The sequence below is a fragment of the Sphaeramia orbicularis genome, chromosome 7 (genome assembly GCF_902148855.1).
Source record: "Sphaeramia orbicularis chromosome 7, fSphaOr1.1, whole genome shotgun sequence".
NCBI classification, from domain to species: Eukaryota; Metazoa; Chordata; class Actinopteri; order Kurtiformes; family Apogonidae; genus Sphaeramia; species Sphaeramia orbicularis.
In genome coordinates, this window is record NC_043963.1 from 21,349,246 (window position 1) to 21,374,871 (window position 25,626).

Below are 25,626 nucleotides of genomic sequence, written 5' to 3' on the forward strand. Positions count from 1 at the left end.
TTAAACAAAATTGTTTACATTTACAGACTAGCCTTTTGCAAAAAATGTGAATAACCTGAAATTTCTTATGAGAAGTATGTGGAATTGTACCAATATTCTGCCTCTTTCTAAATGTTTTGTATTTTTGTAGATCCACTGTGATCTGTAAGTTGTTATGTACATGCATAAATGATAAACTAAGGCGTAATATTGTTAAAATTGCACTTATTTTTCTTAAGAATTTTCAGGTTCATATTTGTTCATGTTATGTTCAAGTACGGTTCTTAGATGTAAACTTTTTCATTACGGAATTTGACTTTTTTTCACTCAAAAACAGAGACAAAAACTTTGGAGTTGACATTATTTATAAGTTCTTATCCTATTATTTATATTATTTTACTGGTCTGGCCCACTTTAGATCATATTAGGCTGTATGTGGCCCCTGAACTAAAATGAGTTTGACACTCCTGGTCTAGATAAATTAAAATAAATAAATAAATAAAAAAATAGTCTATTGTACAAAATAAAAGAATCCCAATTTCAAGAACACAAACAAAATCAGATGTGTAATGAATCAATCCCTAATAAAAACACTGACAATAAAAATGAGAATAAGGATAATATAAATATTAAATACAATAACAATAAAGCACTGGAAATAAAACCAGCAAGTAAACAAAGATACAAATAATGACTGTATAAAAAGATAAAATATTTTCAAAGTGCCATTAGAATGGGGCTCAAACACTACCAAAATACCATTAAAAACACTGACACAATGAGATCACATGTATTTACCAGCACTTTTCAGGTGGACATGTCTTTATACTTTACAAATAGATGTAGAAATGTGGTCTTCATTTCTCCACTGTGGAAACATCATTTTAAAGTAATATTTCATTGGTTGTATTGTCATCCACAGGTGTTTTCCATCCATATCTAATATTTGACAGCTACATATAAAATGAAACTTCCCTCCTTAGTCAAAACAGAGCAGTCTACGTCATTCGTACACAGTTTACTCGCTGCCACCTTCAGTACATGCTCCACTCCTTTTTGACTTCTTCCCACCCTCTGACTTTCTCTCTGCTTTTGTATGAACTCAGTTTCTTAATCGATGCTTTTATCATTTCCAACCTGTATTTGGAGCAAGGTTTGTTTGGTGATGAGAAAAGAGAGAAAAGCACATAATAACTTTATGTCTATTTGAGTTTCTATCATCATGTTGCCATAGTTACAGCTGCTATATAGATTGGTGTCCATACGAGCCTGGTTACTGTTTAACCTCCCCACCCACATTTGCCCAGATTAGGAAAATCAATAAGATAACAGCAGCAACACCGGCCTTACCTAGCACCAGCAACACCCTTCTCACACTGCAGCACCCAGTACCAAACTTCCACATTTAACACCTTAATGTTGGGAGAAAACCGGGCAGGAAAAGGGGGGATTTAAAACACACGTTAGAAAGGAAGCAGAGGACGACATGGTCAATGTAAACACACAAGTCAGTTCACGTATGGAGCGTCCATTTGGTGAGTACATACTTTTTTTGTTTTTTTATCAGGCTGGCTTTGGTGGTTTAAGTGAAAAAAGGTCGAGTGTGGCAGCTGTTTGCTTTCCTCTTAGCTGTGTTGTGCTTCAGGGCTCTGCTGGATCTCAACTGAATCTGCACGGAAATATCATCGCCATTTGTGACTTTTCCATAAGGCTGTAATCCAGGAGGTGTGTCTGAGATATGAGGATGATAAAAAAAAAGAGAAAAGTCTGATTGTAATGATGGTTTTAAGATATGAGAGCACTTGTTGGAATGAAAGAGTTTAGAAAATAGTTTGAGCACGATGTTGTCAAGTACCAAAAAAAGATGAAAATATAATGTAAGAAGATGTCAAAGCTAAGATGAAACTCTGATGCTTAGCGTTAATGCTACGTGACGCTGTACGAGTGTGAGTCACAGAAACACAAACCCATCACTTGCAGCTGAAGTCACATACACTCATCTGTGTAATATCTGTTCATCTCCCTGAAACTAAAGGCCTCGCTGTGCTGCCTCTCACACACTGTTACCGTAGGTTTTCTGCATGTTTTTACTCCTGTGTTTATTCATTGAATAATTTGCATGTTTCAGTGGGATGTGGAGATGCAAATACGTTTTCACAATGCTCTAACCAAAAGAGAAAAAAAAAAACATAAAAATCGTCTCATGAAGGCAAACAGATGATGCACAACAGACAGACATCGACCAATCATATCCCTCAGAACTTTCTCTAAATTACTTCAAATATTTTCTTCCATTTTATTGCATTATTTGTTGCTTTTACTTTATCATTATCAACATCCTTACAGCATATTTAGCATCCTCTTACAGTAGTTGTATTCATTTAAGTACAATTAAAAATTCTAGCTTTGATTTAGAATAGAATAGAATAGAATAGAATAGAATAGAATAGAATAGAATAGAATAGAATAGAATAGAATAGAATAGAATAGAATAGACATATATACAAAGAAATTAAAAGAGACAGCTCTTTAGTGGTGCGTAGTGCAAAACAGTTTAAAAGAAAAGAAAAGTGTAAATATACATACAGAATAAAAACAAGCATGTCACCAACCAAGAAACAGTAGAAATAAATATATATTGCTCTTTGACCCTGGCTGGACACTAAGGATATATGTTAAATATAAATCCTTATTTGAGGTATTGTCATTTAGATTAGTTTCAAAGTAATACAGTTTTTTCTTAAATACCCCAACACATTTATTTACAAAAAGTGCAACAAAGATGTTTTACTTCTAGACCACATGCTATAAATGGGTCTTTCTTTCCCCAATGGAAAATGTTTTAGATTATAACAGTTCTTCTCCTGTGAATTAATCACCTTCCAACCTTCATTCATGAATCCACTCCACATTACTGTATTGTAGCATTGGTCAATACAATAGCAACATTTTCCAAAAGGCTTTGCTCAGCTGCTGCGATATATGCTTGACAAATCTTCCAAAACCAGGACATTTATGTTACAAATACATTCTTTGGCAGCTGCCTACACTAAGCTCCTTTCTTTTGGCCTACATTGGGTTATACTATACGCCTTTGTCCAAACAAACAAAAAAAAAGAAAAAAAGAAGGGAGAAATGCAAATCACTGCTTAAGTTTCCTCTGCTTTAAAATGGCGCATTTGATGTATACAATCAAACATTTCTACTAAGACAAAGCCATTTAACTTCAGATACTCATGTAACTTCATGTCAATCATGATGAATTGCTCAACGGTCACAACCTGGACAAACTCCTGACCTGGGCTGTTGGCAGAATCACTTGTTGAATGTAAACATGACAACAGCCGTTCAACAGCCCCTCAGCGAATATGTGTTTGTCTAGAAAGCTGAATGACTTGACATTGGGGCACAGAGGGGCCGAGCCCTTCGATGTACGCTCAACAACTCACTGACTTGTAAAGTAACACGGTGACACGTTTATGGCATGTGGTGTAGATTTGTAATGGCAGCTACAACATGGAAAACATTACATGAACATATGGACTTGTCATATTAAAGTCCATATACTCTAAATATGTGTTGAATAAGTTAATTTCACATTGGTATGTTACTATTATGAGTTGCTAATATGTTTCTTATATGATATAATTTACACTGGAGTTTGTGCTGGGAGCTGTAATTTGTTGATCTGTTGTTGTAACTCTGTTTCAATAACTGTGGTCTACATTATAATTATCTGATTTTGATGCAGAGAACTCAGTATTCTTTCCTTAACCCTTTCATGCATAGTGGTCACTACAGTGGACAGCTATTCTACAGCGTTTTTTTTTTTTTTTTTACACATATCTTTATTAAAGTTTTAAGACACTACATATCTCTCCTGATCATATACCCCCAGAATCACAAGTCCTCCCCATGGTTTTCACACAATTTATCAGTAAATACATGTTTCTGTGCATCAAAAATTAAACATGTGGTGTCCAGCTGAGTGGACATTTTTGCAACTTCATGAAAAATAGGTACATAAGAATTTTTTTTTCTTCATCATTATTTTTCAATGTATTTTTTTTTTTTTTTTTTTACATTTTTTCAATTATTTTTTATTTTATTTATTTATTTTTATTCATTTTTCAGAAGAAAATTTTCAATCGCTTTGTTTTTTTTCATGCCTAAAGAGGAATAAAAACACTCAGGAAAAAATTTTGATTAAAGTTCCCATAATTTGTGCATGAAAGGGTTAAAATCCTTACGTTTGCCCATCTCTTCTTCTCTACAACAGCACTGCACACTAGTAACATTTACAAATAGCATTATGGAGCTCCCAGAGTATAGAAGAAGTTTTGATGAGATTGAGGTTTTTAAGCCAGTACTTTGTCGTACTGAAGTGACCATATTGTGACAAACAGAAGAAGCTGCAGTAGCACAACAGGTAAACAGTGAGCTAATGCTATCTACTCATATACGTAAACATATATTTTTGATAGACTGGATCCCTGTACACATCCACTCACTGTATAAAACTCCAATTTGCACTCACTGTAAATAATATATACATAATTATATATTTTTGATAGACTGGTTCTCTGTACACATCTACACAGTTATTCATATGTATCTTAACTATTCTCAATCCAATGCTGTCCTTGTCTCTAGTCAAATGTTTGTTTATATTAGGTCTATGTTTAAGTGTATTGGGGTTTATGTTGAAATTGTACGTTATGAGCAAAGAAAAACCGAAGCCAAATTCCTTGTACATGTTCACATAGTTGGCCAATAAAGCTGATTCCTCTGATTCTTCTTCTGATTCTGATAGTTCACTGATATGATAAAATAACTTCATCAAAATCATTAGATGGTTTCTTAGTGTAACCTATTAACCACAATTACAGCAAAGCTTTCTGTTAGGAATAAATATGTTTCAATCAATGAACACAAGATCTGAAAGTCAAATTTGACAAATGAGTGAGCTGTCAATCAACAAGGTAGGAGTCAAAGCCTTTTATGGAGAGATGAAGCCCCACCCCCTCTACTTGTGTCAAGAAAGTCAGTTTGTTGTAAAACGGTGCAACAATAAGACTGAAAATAGGCAAATAAAAAGTTTAATCATTGTAACTATCTCCTTCTTTTAGTCTGTTCAGTCACTGAACATTTGTCTGCTGTGTCATTGTGTACAGATTTGTACTGATTTTCACCTCTGTTAATACTTTTTTCACCTTTTTACCCACTTGATAATACCACAAACTGCAGTATTCCAAACTCATAAAATCGTGGTGCAACTGGGATCAAAAAATTATTTACCATATCGTTTACTTCCATTGATATTTTTTCTAAAATTCCCATGGGGCTTATTAATGGAGCAGTGATTTAATGATGGACCATCATAACACTTCCTAGAGGGCCTAATAAAACCAAACCTAAAAGAACAAAACGACTTGTGGAAATACAATTATTTGGAGTGAGTATTTTTTGCAGAGAAGTTTAACGTAAGTCTATAGAAGCCTTTTTGGACACACCATCTAGTGGCTGTCAGTGGTATCACACTTTAAGGCTCTTAGCCTCATTTTGGTGTGGGGGTCTTTGGCTCTGGCTCTCAGAACAAAACAAACTCATAAATACTGATTGTTTGCCTTTTGTTCATTTCATCCTTTCATACTCAGTGACCATCTTTTGGTGTCACATGATTTACATCCCATGATGCACTGAGGTTTTAAAATTGAGAATAAGTTGTTTTTTTATGCCATGATGAAAACTCTGTCCTTGTAGCTGAGACAAAATTGTACTTTTCTATCAGAGCCTCGGATGTTTTTCTGGCTGTTGTTTTCCACTTTTCCAAACACTTGCAATTGATTTTTTCTTTTTTCTTTTTCTCATTTTCCATAGACTCATTAACTCAATGCAAAGGGAAAAAAAGACATTCAGTGACTTCACAAAGTCTTTATGTTAGTGAAGTGAATATGTGTACCAAAGTCACTGAAGTTGTTGCTATTCTTTGTCTCAAAATTTGCATAAACCATCCAGCTATCTGTTAATAGTGAGGCGAACAAAAACCCCAACATGACTTTACCTCTCTCCTCTCCATATTCTAAATAAACTTATAAAACCCCAAAAATAAGTCTTGAAAAATGTGAATTTCATGACCTGTCAATACATACTAAAACTCTATCAAATCTGTGTAATCCTTTCACTTGTGACTTGGATAAGTGATTTTTATTTTAGTAAGATTTGACTGATGAATCCATGTCAGTCATTTTCATTATTTATCCGTTGATCAGATGAATCTCTAAAAGACTTGGTATCACAAAAAATAACTGACAGTGTTATAGCAGGGCTGTATAATAGCTGTGTTACAGAGTTGACTCTATCCAAACAAACCACTCAGCTAATGAAGAGAAACCTAATCTTTTCCACTATAAAATATGATATTCACAATCTTACTGTGTGCTTTATTGTGGTGAAAGTTTCAATTAGCAGCCTGTTTGGAGGGTAGGCATTACACACTGTTCACTTGACACCATTAATCCCGGTGTTCAAGTCTCCAATCAAATCTCATTGTGACAGGCATTAGAGGATTATCCCTTTGGGCCCTAACAGTCGGCCAGGCGGCCCCCGGCAAACAGCACATCCAGTAACAGTGGCCCTGCTTCTCCTCGCTGCCTGCCTCAGCCTGGCTGGGCCTGGGAGAGCTGCCGGGGCTGATGGGCCGGCGCTCAGCTGGCCGGCTCACTGTCAGGGCTCGGCCTTTACAGGGATGTACGGACAAGATGGGATGATGCAGTTCACCAATGCAGGTAAAGCTGCAGCAAACAAGACTCTAAACTGGGGCGACATAGATTACCTCTGGAATCAGTGGAGAAAGTTGATTTTTCTGGATTATTGTGCGATTTGTACTTAAAATGGACATTAATAGACCGGATACACACAGAATTCCTTGTGTTGGTGACTGATAGCCACCTGAGTCTACTTCCAAAAGGTGTTTTTTTGGGAAATTGTGCCTACTTACAACTCAAAGGAGCTACTAAAATTAAAAAAGAAAGTGACTATTATTTGAGACTATATAGACTAGGCTAAACTATTTTGACCTGTATATGGTATTAACTCTGTTTTTGCTGCAGAATACTGCCATTATACAACTTTTCTGAGCTATCTCTGTGAGTTTGCATTTGTTGTATATGTCCACATGATGGCAGTATTAAGCAGTGAGTTCAACCTGACTGTGAGGCCTGTGGCTGTAGAAAAAGGTTGGTGTGTGACATTGAAATAAAAATGAAAGCACTGGTTTATTAAAAGACACTAAATAGAATAAGAGCCTCTGCAGATAGAAAAGAGAGCAGTGGATGAACACAAATGAGACATAAACCATTGAAGGTTCACTAAAGAGGAAAAGTGGTGCTGGAGGCAGGGGAAGATGATGATGATTATTTACCATGTTCGTCAAAGAAATTACAGATTGTTAGGATTTATCATGAGGCTAATTTATCATATTGTTTTTAAGGCTGTGGAGGTTAAATGTCTATCGAGCGGCTGATGACTGAAGGACCAATAAGTAGTCACAGAGATAAAGGCAGTCGGAGCGGAGCTGCTGACAGGGGTGATTGGGCCAACAGTCAAAATGAATTCTCAGCAAAACAGAGTTAATGATTACAGAGCCTTATCACACACTGTGATTGATTTACGTCTTGCATGGGTCTTCATGTTTATTGATGCAATTGTTTACTTATTTGGTGAACAGAGGCTACTTGAGTTTTTGGAGTCAGACAGGATTTGAAGTAAAAATGAATCACAACTTTGGCTTTTCTTGCTTTATCTGCAAATTTCACAAAATCACAGCAAAGAAGTAAATGTGTAATATAAGGAAAAATAATTTTGTGTCAGAACAGCTGCAATTTTTGTACAAAAGCTGTTTGTATGACCAAATATTCTCTGCCATAAGGATCTTTTAGACTATTTAGAGACAAAATACAAACCAAAAGGACTGTATTATTAATAGTAGATTCACACTTATGGCTCATCATAAGAAAATATGTATTTCATAACAATTCCTGTGTATTTTTTTTTTTTAAATCAACAGCTAAGGGTCATCTTAAAACAGTACGAAACTTAAAAACCAAACATTTACCATCATTCCCTTTCAATTACACAGGATTTCTTTTTCTAACTACTAAAGATGGATATTCTTCTCTAAGCCTCAGTTTGGCAACCTGACCACATCCACGATTACATCTGACATATTAGCACAATTTAAGCATAAAACTATTTAACTAAACCTGCGACAAGAGATGAAGCAGCTTTTGAGAACAAGTTTGTAGGCCTCTGGAGACAGATCAGCATCACTGGAGGTATAGTGGGCTATTATTTGGTAAAATATACATCAGATGTGGTTAGTTTAGCTGTGTAGAGGTGCACTATAAAGGCAGTAGAAGGATTTAAGAGAATTTCACAGATGTTAGAAACAAACATAACATTCATATATAATGATTAAAAAAAGGGAATTAAATCATTATAAGAGGTTAATCAGTGTTATTATAAATATGAAAATAAGTAACAATATTCCAGAGGTACAGAAAATATGATATTCCCCCAGGCCAACCGCAGAGGCTTGCATAAGCTATGTTATTTGCAGATAGTTATCTGTTGACAAGGTCTTTGCCATGACACTCTACTCACCTATCTCCTCCATCTACTGAAGCGGAGCAGAGCAGCCGCCTTTTTCTGCTGCAGCCAGCACATTGTCTCCTTCTGTTTTACTCTTATCAACATCAGCATAGTCCTGAATGTTTCTTACAAACACTCACATTTTCCCCCTGCGCTGATGAGGCTCGCTTTGAAAGAACAAAATAAGTCCTCAGACAGACAGTGTATTCCACATTTCAGTGACTCTTCCAGGCTGTGATGATTGTCTTTTTTCCTCCCAGCTGCTGCCTCCTGTGTTTTCATTTCAATATGCTGCTTGCCTGCTGCTTGTCTTTGAGTTCGGACATGGGGAAATGAAATGTAGTCATTGAGGAGAAGGTACAAATAGGCAGTGGTTGCAAATGGAGTTTGGTCAGTGGTCGGAGATTCCTATTCAGAAGATAGACAGGACTTTGTTCACAAACTGGAGTTTGAAGTTTCAAAGGGGAGAATCACACAAGTGTTACATCAGGTCTCAGTGATCCTTTGACTTTTAGCCCCGGGGCAGGAGTTTGGGTGACTGATTATAAGACAATACGCTCTGGTCCATCACATTAACAACATGGCAAACTCCTGCTGCACGTAGTGTGTATTCAGCCCATAAATATGAGGCAGTGGTTTCCAGCTGCATCCATTATCCACATGGGAAAATCACTCAGTACCAGTTTACTTCTGAAACTTTCTTCAGGAACTTAAGTTTTGTCTTGAGTAAAAATATAAATATGTATAACTCAGGTGTATGAATTTGATGACTGTGTTATAAATGATCACCTCAACAAACACAGGTTTTTACTGATTTACTGTGTTTGTAAGGCCTGCACGTGTCAGTCCAGGCTGTGCACTGTGGGAAGGTAGCCTAGCATGTTAAAGCTAACCCCCCCACCCCAAAATGCAGATAAGTATAGGAGTATTTTTGATCAAACCTGCCCTATCTCACACTTCAGAACAGTTTGTTGCTTCATGATTAAGAAAGCTATAACTGTGTAGATTATACTTTATAGTCCTGTATATGACTGTTCCTTGAGGAGTTCGCAGAAATTTAAGATGGGAGCAGCGATAAAAGCACTTTAATGACAGGGAAGATAAGATTTGCTGAGTGACTCATTCATAGCTCCACACTGATTCTCACATCCCCCCTTTCCCTCTGCCTTCTGCTCTGAAATAATGAGCTAACTTCTTGAGCAAATATGGGCATTGCAGAAGAGCAGAACAGATCGAACATGAAGAAATGCTGTAATGTGTGACCTCTGCACACACAAATGAAATAGCATGTTCTCCTACAGCTACATTTCATGAAGCATCATTCTCAGTGAACAGTATTTAGGCACATGAAAAATTCGATTTTGATTGTGGGCGTTGTTGTCCCTGAGTTAATCAGTTCAGAATAAAAGGTTAGGGTTATTTACACGGTAAAAAAAATCAATGAATCTCACTCTGTGTACGCAGATGGCACTCTGATGAGAAGAGATTAAACGTTAGGTTTTAATCACAGGCCGATCATTTACATTTTAATTTCCGATTGGATTAAATGGGTCAAATTAGATGGAATGATTGAGCTGGTGATCTCAGTGTCATGTGGATGAGCTTCCAGGAATGTTACAGTGTTTGTTCGCTGCATTGGAGAAAATAATTTGATGAGTTTTATGGGACTTTCTGTATAATTTAAGTGTATGGTTAACAAGTACATGGGGTTTACTGCTTCTGAGGTCTGGCTGAACTCAAGATCGTTGACCTATTGCTATGTACTGGCACTTTCTCTTCAAATACAGGACTACTGTTTGCTGTGTGACATGCAACAGGCAGACACTTTGCGCAAGCAGAGTATTTATTTGTGAAAACACTCAAATTTAGGACAGTGCTTCGAGAAATCACGTGAAAACTCAGAAACTGAAAGCGTATGACACTTCACACAAAAAAAAATGACAAATGATGAGTCTTTATTTGTACGCGGGTGGCAAAAAGTTCTCATATCAAGACAAAAACTGTCATAGACAGCCTCAGCAATTCTACAAAGAAGGAATCTATGGATGGACGCATAGATTTATTTGCAAAAGTGCGTAGACTCTAATAGATCTTATGTAGAAAAATAATTTAGCTATTTTTAACTTTTGATTACATTTGTCTGAGAACTTTTTGACTTTCCCCTCATATATAAGCTGCTTAATTTGTAGTTAAAATGGGAAACTAAGTGAAGATTTTTAATGTAAATTATTTTGTAATACAATCAAGTTAGACCTAGAATTAAAGCTGATAAGAATTGCACATTCATTGCAGCAATAAGCAAATATTTCAGCAAATCGCCCTTTGATCGTCATATTCCAAGTAAGTTATGGAGTTTTTTGATGTTTTTGTAACAAAAAAAAACTAAATATATTTTAGGGCATTAATGGAGGATTTTTAATGTTTCAGCAAAAAATAGTAGTACTACATATTTACATTATAAAACTTCCCACAAAATGGAACAGGAATCAGATGTAGACTTTTCTAATGTCAATATATCTAGACTTTTTGTTTTGTGAATTAGTCCTCTGTGTTCCAGTATCAAGACTTCCTTCAAAAAATGTCTTCTAATCTTTTTCCCCCTAAATAATTCTAACTTCCTCTAAATCATATCTCTTAGAGTAACAGCTGCTTTTCCAACAATGAGCACTGGGCTTTTGGATCAGAAAGCAGTCCCACGTGCACCGTGCATTTAGGGAAACAATGAAGTCTTTTACTTAAAGGCATCACTTTGCTTTAGCAAGAGTTATTTATTTCCTGTGTTAATTATGCTAGAATTAACTAAGATTTACCAGAGACGCATTATACACGTGGTCTGAATATGAATAATCTAACTACTGAGGAGAGTTTGCACTTAAAAAGCTCCTGGCTTCTTTATAACAGCTACGTGGATGCTGTATTTTGTGTGCATGTGATATGAGCGTGTTATAAAAGTGGACAACTGGATTAAGGAAGTGTTACAGTGAAGTTATATGACAATGTAATGACCTGATGTAGATCTTATTGTGGAAATGTTCCTGGATTTCTGGCAGAGTGACATCTGAAAGAGCAGATATCAAAGTTATGTTAAAAAAACACAGTGATATAGCATTGAAGAGGCTGGTTAATGATCAACCAGAAGACTCTCCACCTCTCCCGTGGTTAGTGACATGCGGGAAGGAGGGGATGAAGGTGATTTCTGCTGTCAGTCAGCTGCCTCCTAAAGGTCTCCATCAGAGTCAACTGGGCCAGGAGCTACCTTTTACTGGGCGGAGCTAGGCTCAAAAAGAGGAGGTGGGGGCTCAGTGGAGGTGTGTATGGGTGAGGAGGTGGAGGAGGAGGGGGGCACATTAGCTTCTTGGACAAGTCTTTCTGCCTCACTGTCAGGTAGTTGAGAATTTGTTTGTCCAAAGCGCTCGCAGACATGGACATGGCAGACTACAGCGAGGCTCTGGACCCAGCCTACACCACACTGGAGTTTGAAAACATGCAAGTGCTCACCATGGGCACAGGTGAGTCAAATATTTCCAGCTCTGGTGTTGAACTTTGAAACTTTTAGTGATTTAAAACTTTGGTCAGGAGAGGACACGGGGTGTTCTTGCACAAAGTGATAAAAAGGGGTCATTTGTCCATGTGCTGCTGCATGCAGAGTGATGATCCCATACAGTGCAGTGGTCTGGGACTCCTCTTTTATCACCTCTGGGTGCAGAAGTAAAACATTAAGAGATCTTCATTTATGAGAGAACTCCTAATGCTTACAGATCATCTGGTTGAAGTTGGACATGCAGTACTTTTACCTGTTTCAGCTTGTTCAGAGATGATTGACTGCAGTGGATTGATGTTCATCCCCTAATGAAGCAGTAGTTTGGGAATCATTAATATGCTTCTCTTCTTACCAACGGTCTGTTCCCACAGAGGACAAAGTTAAGAAAAAGGGTAGAGGTTTTTGGAAAGTGCTCTTTTAGATGTAATGATGACACCTACTTATTTATTTATGCAGTCTCCCATGACTTCTGGCTCTGATCCTGATTCAAAATGAAAGGATTCCCATGTAAAATAAATACAGTGACCTATTAAACAACCTCAACGTTTAACTTTTTTTGACTTATGAGTCATTGTGTCATTTTCAATCTATAGCATGTGTCATGACACAGAGTGATTGATTTAGTCTGGTGACTGTGAGGCCGGCTGTAAAAGAAAACTGTCTCCAGTGATTACCTTTTCAGAGGTCAATCAAAACTACATCAATTAGGGTCTGTTGACTTTGTCTGAGTTACTCAGGCAGGTAATGGATCCTGACAGATTTGCATGCAGGCAGGTTTTGATCACTGCGGTCATTACAGCCATTAGCGCCTTGTTAAATTAAGAATGTATGACTTTCAGTCAGGTGACACTGATGAAGCAAATTTTCTTGATGATCACTAACTGTTTTTTTTTTTTTTTTATCTTTCTTTATGCATGTTTTCTCTGGTTTTTGGTTCATCCTATATACTCCTGTAAAAAGCCTTTTGACCCAATAAGACCTGTGTCTCTCACCTCTGTATATCAGATTCCTCACCGACTGAGAGCACCAATATGAGTGCGGCAGGCCACCTGGCGGCGGGCAGCCTGTGTGCCATATGTGGAGACAGAGCCACTGGCAAACACTACGGGGCCTCCAGCTGTGACGGGTGCAAAGGCTTCTTCAGACGCAGCGTCCGCAAAAACCACATGTACTCCTGCAGGTGAGGGTCGATATGCAAAGACTGATGAGGATGAGAAACTAATTGGTTTCTGATAAATATCACAAGGATGACTTGAGCAGTGCTTATGCAACTGAGCAAAACACTGCACAATCAGTGGAAATCTTGGTAAATCATGTTGCAAATTTGTCTCCTTTCCAGGTTCAATAGACAGTGTATTGTGGACAAAGACAAGAGGAATCAATGCAGATACTGCCGATTGAAGAAATGCTTCAGAGCTGGCATGAAAAAAGAAGGTAGCATCTTTTTAATCAATGTTTGTTTTTTTGTGGAAACAATAGACTTTCCAACTTGATCGGGAAATCACTGCCACAGTGTGTTCTGTCCCTGCTGAATTGACACCGCTCATCTGAGTGTGTTGCAATACCCAGAAGAGTAGTACTTTGTTAATGTTCACTCTGTGAAGCGCTGAAGTCTCTGACCGGCTCATGCTGAGCAAACATTTCTGAGCAATAATAGCCATATACTGATAAACACGACAACCTTGGAAGGCTTACTTTTCTTTTAAATTACTCTGCGGCCTGCCTTTGTGTAGCAAAGAGAGAACAAAAAACTAAACATATCTATTGTTTGTGTTTTTTTATTCAATCAGAAAATGGCCTATTCTTCTCTAATCCTTTAACTCTCTGCAAACACCAAATAATTATGACTGAATATCTATAAAACCATAACTATTGATGTGTTTTCAGCTGTACAGAATGAAAGAGACAGAATTAGCACCAGAAGATCCAGCTATGAAGACAGCAGTTTACCATCCATTAATGCACTCATTCAGGCAGACGTCCTGTCCAGACAGGTATTAAAACATCTTTGGCAATCACATCTAACTAATCTAATGAATGTACGGACAACTCATCATTTAATATTGTGCATTGTTTAACCAGATCACCTCGCCTGCTCCCATACTTAATGGTGACATAAGGACCAAAAAGATTGCTGCCATCACAGATGTGTGTGAGTCCATGAAACAGCAGCTGTTGGTCTTGGTAGAGTGGGCCAAGTACATCCCAGCCTTCTGTGACCTGCCCCTGGATGACCAGGTAAAACTCATACACAGACAGAGAGTACATAGTTGTATAGACACTTTGGTCACTCATCAACCAGCTTCCACCAACAAGATCCATCTCACACTATAGTGTTGGTGAAGAGTGCAGGAGCACGTGGATATAGAGTTATCAGGAGGATACCTCATCTAAATAACACCACCACAAAACATTTCATTCTTCTATCAGATTAGCTATTTTTTAAAGTTTTAATCCTGAGTTAAAATATGATGACTTGGTTTTAAAGTTATATCCCACTCAAAAGAAAAAAAAAGTGCTGAATCATTAACAGTGTGATCACCAGGCCTTAGTAACTCATTTGCTGATGTTATATTGTGAAGGAGCCTGTGTCTTCTGCTTTTTCAGAGCTATAGTTGAAAAGAGTTACTGTGCATCCTGTGTGCACACTGTACTGTGTGTGTGTGAGTGATTAAAAACATTTGCTACATTTCAGGTGGCGTTGCTGCGAGCTCATGCTGGAGAACATCTCCTGCTCGGTGCTGCAAAGAGATCTATGCTTTACAAAGATATCCTCTTATTAGGTAAAACATAAGGGAATATCTGACTCCTATGACATGTTCTATAGAAACAGTAGGATCTAATCAAGGGCTAAAATGTAACTCTCCTGCAGGAAATGACCACATCATTCCCAGAAACTGTCCAGAGTTGGAAGTCGGCAGGGTAGCAGTGAGAATCCTGGACGAGCTGGTGCTTCCCTTCCAGGAGCTTCAAATAGACGACAATGAATACGCCTGCTTGAAAGCCATAGTCTTCTTTGATCCAGGTACAACTGGCACAAATATGAAATGACACAAGGATTTTCTGCCTATTTATATTGTATGTAGACAAAAGCTATGTCTCATTGGACCACATCCTTTGGTAAACAGTCTGTTTTTATTTACCTACAGACGCTAAAGGTCTTAGTGACCCTGGAAAGATCAAACGCATGCGATACCAGGTCCAGGTCAGTCTGGAGGACTACATCAACGACAGGCAGTACGACTCCCGGGGTCGATTTGGGGAGCTGCTCCTGCTACTGCCCACGCTACAGAGCATCACCTGGCAAATGATTGAACAGATTCAGTTTGTCAAACTTTTTGGCATGGCCAAGATTGATAATCTGCTACAGGAGATGCTTCTTGGGGGTGAGCTCTTGAGCTGATCCTGGCTCATTTTAAAAACACACATAGTTTCTGGATGGAATTCAAGTCCATATAGTCAATCCAGTTAGATTTATAAAAGAAATAGGAAGAATTAATGCATTTACTCTGCTACTAAATTGACTTTATGTTGGTTTTTCTTTTTCAGGTTCTGCTAATGAAGCTCCACATGCACCTCACTCTCTGCACCCTCACCTGGTTTCAGAGCACCTGAGCAGCAATGTTATAGTTACCAGCAACATGCCAACACCCATCCACAATGGTCAAATTTGTAAGTATTAATACCATTACAACAAAACATCCCAAAATATAACAAAAATGTGGTATGCCCCCCCCCAAAAAATTGAAGTTTGCATGCACACAATTTTTACCTCTAACATATACTTTAAGATTAATTGGATTTATTTTAAGCATTTCTATTAAATTACTTGTATTTTATATCAATGTATGATTAATATTATGTAGTGTTTCCCTCTAATTCTTCCTGGGGTTAAGTGTTTGAAACTTTGTGGTTTATTTTCAGAAAAAGCTTTTGTTAAAACAAAGTGTGAATTAATGGAATTAGTGATATTTAAATGGAAGGACTATCAAATTTCCTCACCCAGCTCCATGTGCAGTCCAGTCAGGTAGCTGGAAGGACAAACAAGCTCGACAAATAATCCTCTCAGTTCTTCATGGAAACTAATCTGGCTTATTTTGTCAAAGAGAACTTCTGTTATTCTTTCTTAACGTGTTAATGCTCTGAGAAATTTCACAAAAGTGCTTATTCCTTATCTGAAAAATTTTGTTGCTGTAAAGCATGTTATACTGCAGAATGGTAAATATATATCTGCTTATGCTGCACTTTCCCCCCATAACCCTTCACTATGTCCATGTGTTCTACTTTCCAGCCACTCCTGAAACCCCAATACCGTCTCCGCCTACTGCATCCAGCTCAGAACATTATAAAATGGCTCAGGGGGTCATAGCCACCGTGCCCAAGCAGCCAACCTCCATCCCTCAGCCTACTATTACGAAGCAAGAAGCCATCTAGCAACCCGCTGAATCCCGCTCCTTTCACTTTTTTATTGTCTTAAACCAGGGTCTTTATTGTAAGCTTATAGGTAATCAGCATTTAAGCTGTTAACAGGACTGAAAAATAAATCATCTAATAATATCTAAACTGTAATTGACATTATGTTCCCTGCAGATTTTAGGGATCTATGTTGTTCACACATGCAGCTGGAGTAAAATCTTGGTGCAAATATTAAAACAAAGAACATCAAAATTAACCACACAAACTGTCCATTCTGTAAAAATACTATTTGGAAAGAAATACACTGTTGTATATAGTTTTATTATTGGGTATCATTACATCCCTTAGCATGAGCTCAGTGTGTGTAGTAAGGTTTATGTTAGACATGGTGACGTGTTCATGTCAGTATTTTATAAATGTTACAACAGGCCTTACATTGTCACATATTTAGTGTTGCACAGTATTTTGTTATATGTTCATCAGTAATAAAGTCAGGAAGTGACAATATTGGACCAGAAAAAAACTAAAGGATATGTCAAACTTTGAATACAGTGTGTAACAAGACTCAAATATCTACAGTGTGTTTAATGTTCTGAAAATGCCTATTTACAATAGTTATGTACAATGACACATGTTAAGAGAAACATTTACAAGGAAAAAAAAACAAAACACTTGTGGTGAACACTGCCATGCCACTTTTGCTGTAGATGTTTCCTAATGATATGTTATAATGGTTTTTAAAAATAGATTATATTTTTTGTTTAGTACTTTGTCATGGTGTAACTGATGGAATAAATTGTGCCTTGTACCTGTACTGCCTTACAAAAACAGGAATGTTTCGCCTTACAATGTGAAGATGAAATAATAAATCCCAAGGTCTATTTTTACATTGTCTTATTTCCCAGATTGTATTTAATATAAGTTGTTTATATTTATGATTTTAAGACACAGTTGTTTGTTAGCAACATTTAACATTTTTTAAAATAAAAATGATACACATTTAAATATTAATCAGGTATGTTGTAAGACTGTAGAGATGGGGGGAAAAAAAGGGTCCAACGTGGCAGCGCTGCTTGGACACTGATATCCTACTGCATGTTGCCTCAGACTGATAAAATGTCATAAAGTCATTATAGATAGGACTGATTCAAAACAGAAAGACACTGGGGATTTCATTTGATGCAAAAACATGACGCCAATGCCAATTTGATGCATTTCAACACAGTTATATCAAGTGACAAATGAAAAACTTTAGAAAACTAAAGTCATGAAGTTAAAGCTTATCATGATTGAGAATTGTTTTTTTCTTTTGGCCTCTAAAAAATGAAGCACCCACCAACTTATAAACATATTATTTTGACTAGGAAATTGCAAATATTCATGTTGAAGAACACAAATACTTACTTGTGAGACCTTGACAAGCATGGTTTGAAAGAGATGCAGTCTGAGGAATAGAAAGACAATACTGCCATCTGTTGCACAAAAGTGCAATGAAAAAAAAAAGAGAAAAAGATAGAGCTACGTTAATAGCACAACAACGACCGATGTATTAAATTAAAACAATACATCTAACATGTGAAGAGGGGTACATAAACTACCCACAGGATGCATGAACTACTGCAGGGTTAAAAAATGAAAAAGGATCTGAACTTTATACTTACCCGAGCACTAACAAAGGAGTTAGGAATAGCGATTTGTTTACATCTTTTTAATAAGTTGTTGACATATAAGTAATGTTAAGCTCTACGATGCTAAACTCTATTAATAGTTTTGATGGTTCTGATGAGAATAGCATTCATCTACCTTTCATTAAGCTATTCTAGATGAGTTTTATGATTGCATTTAAGGCATTTCGGTAGTTTCCGAGGTCAGTGAAGGCAGCACAGCCATCACAACACCAGGATTTGCTGCTGTGGCGCGCCTGTCTGTGACGCGTCACGTGATGAGCAGGGACCAATTAGACAGCGCCATTCCTGTACACGGAAGTCGTTAAAGGATTTTCCTGACAGGTCGGTTGTGATTTTTGTTAACAGAGGGGGTTTTGGGCTGTTGTGCAGATTTTAAAGCCATTTGATCACCTTTTAATGGATACCTACAAAAGTCTTCTATGTCTGTCCTAAACCGTTTTTGTTGAACACATTTCAGGTTGGTATTCAGATAGCATTTTGACTTAAGGTTTGACGCATCGCATCTTCACGGTCAGACACAGTAGATAGAGTATTAGCAAGTCCGTGTCATTGCTAAGCAGATACAGTAGGTATGCATGTTAAAGAACACGTCTGCACAATTAAAAGCACTTTAAAAGAGCTCCATGTGTACATATATAGAGAGAGTGATATCAAGTGTAGTATTTGTAAGTCGCAGCGAATGTAAGCTTGACTCATGACAATCTATGTAGGTATATATGTCTATACAGCATCTCTTTATGTAAGTGCTTTTTGTGTTTCTTTCTAAACAGCAGCAACCAGTCAGTCCATGGCCGATCAGCATGAGTCAATTGATCTCCGGTCTCCTCCAGTGGACCCATCAGTGGCTGCAGGGAGCTGGTTCCCTGGACCCCCTCCACCCATGTACACCTGCACTCTGACACCGGAGCTGGTGGCCAAAGCACGAGAAGAGCTCCAGGAGAAACCAGAGTGGCGTCTCCGGGACGTCCAAGCTCTGAGAGATATGATCCTGAAGGTTTGGCATAGTGCTGTTAACAACATAGACATGATTAGTCACTGTCTTTACTATATCCTCCTGAGACCCAGCAATGCATTTTGTCCTCTGTAGGGGATAAGAGTGTCACAGCTTTACTGTAAAAAAAAAAAGTCTACTGCAAAGAATATTAAAAGAAAAAAAAGTATTTCAAAATCTGTCGCATCATGCTGTTTCCAATCACGGCAAATATTTAATGTAAAAATGCCAAAACTTTTACTTTCCTGGGTCTCAGGAGGATATAACGTTTACCATTAAGATTAGTGGTGGCAAATAGTCTCGGCATTCAGAAAATATCATCCTTTGAACTGTAGTGATAGTACACACTAAACATGGATTTTGATCAGGAAACTTAATCATATTGCTTGCATGTCATTTCTGGTGGTAATGAGTAAAAACGGCAAATTTCTGGTGGAGGTTTTCATAGGGGAAAATTCCTCGGCTGTTTAAAAATCATCTTGAGCCTACTCACTTTGGTGCTGATGTAGAGTTAAACATTTATTATATTATTAGAATTACGTTTTTTCTATTACAAAACAATTTTAACATCTTCTAGTGAGATGTGTTTGGCCCATAAAACACAAACAAAAAAAAAGTGCACTTGTGATTGACAGCTTGAATATCAGTTTTATCTGTATTAATGCATTAAAACTATAAAGTCATACAGTAATACAAGTGGGGAGACTGATCAAGTTAGCAGCAGAATTACTTTCATTATATCTGTCATAGGTCTGGATCGGGGAAAAGACTATACAATTATAAGGTACATTAGTGAAAGACAATTCCAAATATAATGTTTACGTAACCTGATAACAATGTTTCACTTAGGTAGGGTACATTTTAGATTACAAATTGGTACAAAAACCCAAAATAATGCTCTCAAACCCTCAGATGATTCTTTATAGTAGTGTTAGTATTCTGTCCTGCCCATGACCCTGAACTACTCCTGTCTGATACATCCACACCTACCCATTCAGCTCCTCCTCAGCCTCTTCCCAACTTTGTAGTACTTTTCAAAAGCAGGCAGTGCATGGAGATCAGCTCAAATGGGGCTACATGTACACTTAAAAACTGCAGTACTTGATAGTTTTTTGGCATCAGTGGGCAAACATTACAAAATTTCTTTTTAGCATATTGTAATTCAAGTAGTCTCACAGGAAAAAATCGACCTCCTTTTCTGAGCCTTTTTTCCTGCTGTAGAAAGTCTATCCAGTGACAGAGTGTGTTTGGACTGTCATAGGTGTTTCCAGGCAGGTAGTGGGATTAGATACATGATTGACAGCTGTATCCACTGATCGAGGTTCACAGCTTTACTGTTTGGCTCCTTTGCTGGACACAAGCTTGGAAAAGTGGCTTCACTCTTCCAAAATGGCATGAAATGATATCAGATCATCTATTTTCATATTCAGATTGAATTTTCAAAGTGTGCATTTTTCCCCTGATTTCAGATTCTGCAGCTCCCATAGAGAGTCTGTAACAAATGTGTAGTGTTTTGTTGTTTTGGGTTATTTGAGGTAAAGCAATTACTTCAATCACATTAGATTCATGACTGACAAAGATAAGCAGACTGTTTCACAAGTCCCCACAATTAACAAAAAGAGACCAAGCTTTTCTCCTGTTTTGGGACAGGTTAAATTATTTTACAGTTTTTGTTTTAACTCTGCACTACAACTTCAGCACGAAGAACCATCAGAATCAACAAACAATCATGAATAGTTAATTGCTCCTTTTTCATTTTCTTTTTATGTTCATTACATCTTTGCTGTTTGTTTTCCATAGTTTCGCTGTGACTACAACTATAAAATATACCTGCTATGCTGTTGTTTTCATTAGCTTTTTTTTTTTTTTTCTTAAAGGAACAGCCCAATCTCAGGACGAGGCTGGATGACGCCTTCCTCTTGCGCTTCCTGCGGGCCAGGAAGTTTGACTATGACCGTGCCCTGCAGCTGCTGCTCAATTACCACGCTGGCCGTAAGGCTTGGCCCGAGGTTTTCCAGGACTTGAAGCCCTCCACAGTGAAACATGTCTTGGATTTGGGCTTTCTCACTGTCCTGCCACAGCCAGACCCCAGTGGACGATACATCCTGTGCCTCCGTCCTGGTTGGTGTCAGCTTAAACAACTGGCCGTACTTGATCATTGTATATGAATCAGCATTACAAGAATTTCACTTAGAGTGATTATGCAACAGCTCTCTCACATTCAGTCATGCTCAAACTAATGGAGCTTTCCCAACCATTAAGTGCACACTGTATAACTGTATGAGTAAGAGCCAGTTACTGATTAGTCTGCCAGGACAGGTTTTGCTCATGATGTGCAGTTACTTATGAACTCCATCTCCTTTTACAGGAAAGTGGAAGCCAAATGATTATCCATTTGTTGACAACGTGAGGGCCATTTATCTGACTCTAGAAAAGCTGATCCAGCCAGAGGAAACGCAGGTGAATGGTATTGTCATCCTTGCTGACTACAGTGGAGTGGGAATGTCACAGGCTTCCAATCCAGGCCCATTCCTTGCCAAAAAAGTTGTGAGCATCCTCCAGGTGAGAATCTGAAGATAAAATTACTCACTACTGATGATACTTGAACAACATTTTTAATGAAATTTATAAATATATTATAGTGCATTTTCATGAGCCAGTATGTAAAAGCATGATTTCATAAATGTCATATGACTATGGGCGATGGGGAAACTAATTTACAAAAGGATCTGTCAAGCGCTGCCTGTTGAGTTTGTCGTGACTGCAGAGTGTGTAACATTTACATAAGCATGCCTATTACATGAACATTTGACATGGATCATCCTCTGAGTACCTTTTCTCTTCTGTTTCACAGGATGGGTTTCCAATCAGAATCAAAGCTGTTAACATAATTAACGAGCCCAGGATTTTCAAAGGCATCTTTGCTATAATTAAACCTTTTCTGAAGGAGAAGATGGCAGAGAGGGTAACTATTGTCCTTGAATAGTCTCCTGACTCTTTTGTTTTCAACAAAGGGCTACTTTGCGTTGTTCGTCTCCCTTTAATCTACAGTATGTGCTTTCAGAATAATGGTCTATTTCCATCTGTTAAAAAGAAAACTGAAGGCCAAGCACAACTAAACATGAGCCAATGTCTTAAATCTTATCTTTGCTTTGTAATTCATTTCACTAGAAACCTGTGGGTAACGCTGATGCTGTTTGTGTCTTCTTGCGCAGTATGTCCTTCACGGCTCTGACCTGCGCTCCCTACACCGGAACATCCCCCGTTCAGTCCTGCCGGAGGAGTATGGCGGCACAGCGGGCCAATTGGACATGTGTGCATGGTCGAGACTACTGCTGGACTCAGAGGAGGAATTTATAGTGGAGTTCTGCCAGCCAGATCCACTAGAGGGTGTGGTGCTCCCAGACTCCATGTTGTTTGAAGGAGACCAGGCCAGTGGGCAAGACGAGGACACCTTCAGGGGGCTGCGCTCTCAGCTCTACTACTGTTACTAATGCATATTGTAGATACACTCCCATCACTGAGAGGACTTGTTCTGTTTCATTTGAAACATGCGTGTAGACTTTTAATAGGCAAGTTGCCAATACTATACATGATTTATTTTAAATATCAAAGCATCACTACTATAGGCAGATCTCTAGTTTACACATAGCCCAGCATTCACTCATGATTCCATGGCAGCTGCAGGCTCTGGCAAAGAGGTTTTTGACATGTGTAGCCCTCATTGGTGGCCTCTCTGAATTTATTCCTGGTATTTGGTATTTTCCACTTAGGGAATATTCTAAAAACAGCTACTTAAACATACACACATTTCCTCAGTTTCAGTATCTGCATACTGGCCTGCATGGTTTCATCAGCCCATTACTAGGAAAATACTGAGACAGTTTTTGTGTATGTAACTGTATAATACATTGCCTTAAACTGTTATTAATCAGTAGGTTTTCCTAGGGATGTATGTTCAGTCATGTGTACCAAAGCAATATTTTTGTGTATTTTCATGAGGGCTTGTCTTACATAAGAGTAGATTTACTTCATCGTTAGCAAGGAAATAGATGATTTCTATGGCTGAGAAACTGTCCTAGATATAAATATTTTCACTGAGATTCAGTATTTCAGGGCCTTTTTTTGTTTAACATATGCTTTAGTTTTCTCTAGCATGAATCTTCCAAGAGGATTATTTTTTTTAATTGAGATAATCTGCCTTATGTTATTTTTTCATTTCTGCCCTTTTTGACCTGTTTGCCTGTGTCTCATCACGCAGTCTTAATGTATTGGGCCATTACTGATCACAGGAGTCACATGGGGATCTGCTGTCACAGAACATTAAGTACTGACTTTATAGACATCTGTTTTGCCAAACTGTACAACAGGCCATGTACAAAGTGTGCAATAATGTTGGAACTGTTTTCTCGCAGTAGCCTGAAGCTGTGTTTTTATATTTTTATTTTAGGCATGTCTGTTACTACGTGAGCTCTGTTGTGTTGCAGGACATTAATTATTGTTTGTAAAGACAGAAGATTAAAACTCAATTGGTGAATGCAGTTTGTTTCTTGCTTGTGGCATGAAATGATGAATAGTTGGGGAAGTTGTGGGTACTCGCGTGTTATTTTTGCAACAGACTAGAACAAAGTTTCTCAAACTGGTGTCATGACAGGCATTAGTTGTATTTTATTTCCGAAAGATAGATGCTATCATTTTATTTGTCTCTGTTGTTTTCTTCCCTGAAGCAGTAATATATACCATCTGTAAAGGATGTGAAACCACACTTGCCTGTGAACAAATGAACAGAAAGCCTATGCCTATGTATTACAGTTGTGTGTACTAAACATTTGATATATCCTTTTAAACTTTCATGAAGTCTGTAACCTGAATTTAAAGCTCATATGACCTTGAGAAGATATAATCTGACCAGTATAACTGACATGGCTCTGTGCTTTGAGAAGGGGTTAAATAGAGAACACATATTTATCCAAACAATGAAAAGCCTTTACATACAGGGAGAAATAAAATAGGTTTGGCATGCAAAGTGCTGGTCTGATGTTGGACCCCAGCCATCTGGAAGCTTACACAGAACTCAATTTGTTCTCTCTTTAATGAGATTTTAACTTTATTTTAACTCAGCAACCTACACTGTTGGATTCTGTTAGTGTATCATTTTCATAATGTTCCTTCAGCAAATGAGACTTTGTTATGAAAGTTGAAAATAATAAGCAGGTGCAAAGAAAATGTGCTAATATATCAGGGGTTTCAAACATGGCTTGCCAAAGGGTCTAATCCAGCCCATGGGATGAAACTGTGAAATGCAAAAATTATACTGAAGATGTCAACAATCTAAGGATGTCAAAAACACTTTTGTTCAGGGGCTACATACAGCCCAATTCAATCTCAAGCGGGTCAGCCCAGTAAAATACTATCATAATAATCTATAGATAATAAAAACTCCAAATGTTTCTCTTTGTTTTAGTGTAAAAAATAAAATTACATGAAAATGTTTACATTTACAAACTATCCTTTCACAAAAAAGTAAATAAACTGAACAAATATGAACAACCTGAAATGTCTTAAGAGAAGAAAGTGCAATTTTAACAATTACACCTGTTACTAAATGTTTTCCGTCTGTGTAGATCCATTGTGATCTGTAAGTTGTGATGCACATGTGGAAATGATAAGATGAGGCATAATAATGTATTATCCCTTTTTTTTTTTGAAATATTGTTTGAAGATTTCAACATTTTCATAATGTAATTTTCCGTTTTTCACTCTAAAACTAGAGGAAAGTTCAGAGTTGGCTTTATTTATAGGTTATTATATTATCATTTTACTGGACTGGCTCATATGAAGTAATTTTGAGCTATATTTGACCCTTGACCTAAAATGAGTTTGACACCCCTGGGTTAAATAGAGAACACATATTTATCTCAAACAATGAAAAGCCTTTACTTACAGGGAGGAATAAAATAGGTTTGGCATGCAAAGTGCTGGTCTGATGTTGGACCCAAGCTACCTAGAAGCTTAAACAGAACCAATGTGTTCTCTCTTTAATGAGACTTGAACTGTATTTTAACTCAGCAGCCTACACTGTTAGATACTGTTAGTGTGTCCTTTTCATAATACTCTTTCTGCATATAAGATTTTTTTAATGTAAGAGATTCTAACTTAAAAATAATAACAGAAACTGGAGGTACCTTCTGTTATGACATCAGTGTTAATGCCTCCATATGCAGTGTCAACAAACAGCCCACGAGTGGGGTTTAAATGAGCCCCCATCACACGAAAACAATATCGAACGGTTGTGTAAAAAAAGATGCTGTATGTGTAAGTATGTGGTGATGTGTGCGCTGTGGTGTTGGCTCCAGCCC

The 25,626-nt window shown here is 37.6% G+C and overlaps 2 protein-coding genes across 4 annotated transcripts; both read left to right on the forward strand.

Moving 5' to 3' along the window:
• The first annotated feature begins 6,572 nt into the window (after window positions 1–6,572).
• On the forward strand, window positions 6,573–17,475 carry hnf4a (hepatocyte nuclear factor 4, alpha). Its single transcript, XM_030138017.1, has 10 exons — window positions 6,573–6,767; window positions 13,178–13,352; window positions 13,512–13,606; window positions 14,060–14,166; window positions 14,255–14,410; window positions 14,868–14,955; window positions 15,045–15,197; window positions 15,322–15,558; window positions 15,722–15,844; window positions 16,464–17,475. The coding sequence occupies exons 1-10, from the start codon at window positions 6,728–6,730 to the stop codon at window positions 16,604–16,606; spliced, it is 1,317 nt and encodes a 438-aa protein (XP_029993877.1). The 5' UTR covers window positions 6,573–6,727; the 3' UTR covers window positions 16,607–17,475.
• Window positions 17,476–18,576: 1,101 nt separating this feature from the next.
• Window positions 18,577–23,472, forward strand: ttpal (tocopherol (alpha) transfer protein-like). 3 transcript variants are annotated; one of them, XM_030138021.1, is made up of 6 exons: window positions 18,577–18,597; window positions 19,047–19,270; window positions 21,145–21,388; window positions 21,636–21,829; window positions 22,122–22,232; window positions 22,483–23,472. In XM_030138021.1, the coding sequence occupies exons 2-6, from the start codon at window positions 19,064–19,066 to the stop codon at window positions 22,759–22,761; spliced, it is 1,035 nt and encodes a 344-aa protein (XP_029993881.1). In that variant the 5' UTR covers window positions 18,577–18,597; window positions 19,047–19,063; the 3' UTR covers window positions 22,762–23,472. The 3 variants fall into 3 exon arrangements, with proteins under 3 accessions (XP_029993881.1, XP_029993880.1, XP_029993879.1); XM_030138020.1 differs by having other exon boundaries at window positions 18,595–18,733; window positions 19,050–19,270; XM_030138019.1 differs by having other exon boundaries at window positions 18,597–18,733.
• Window positions 23,473–25,626: the final 2,154 nt, after the last annotated feature.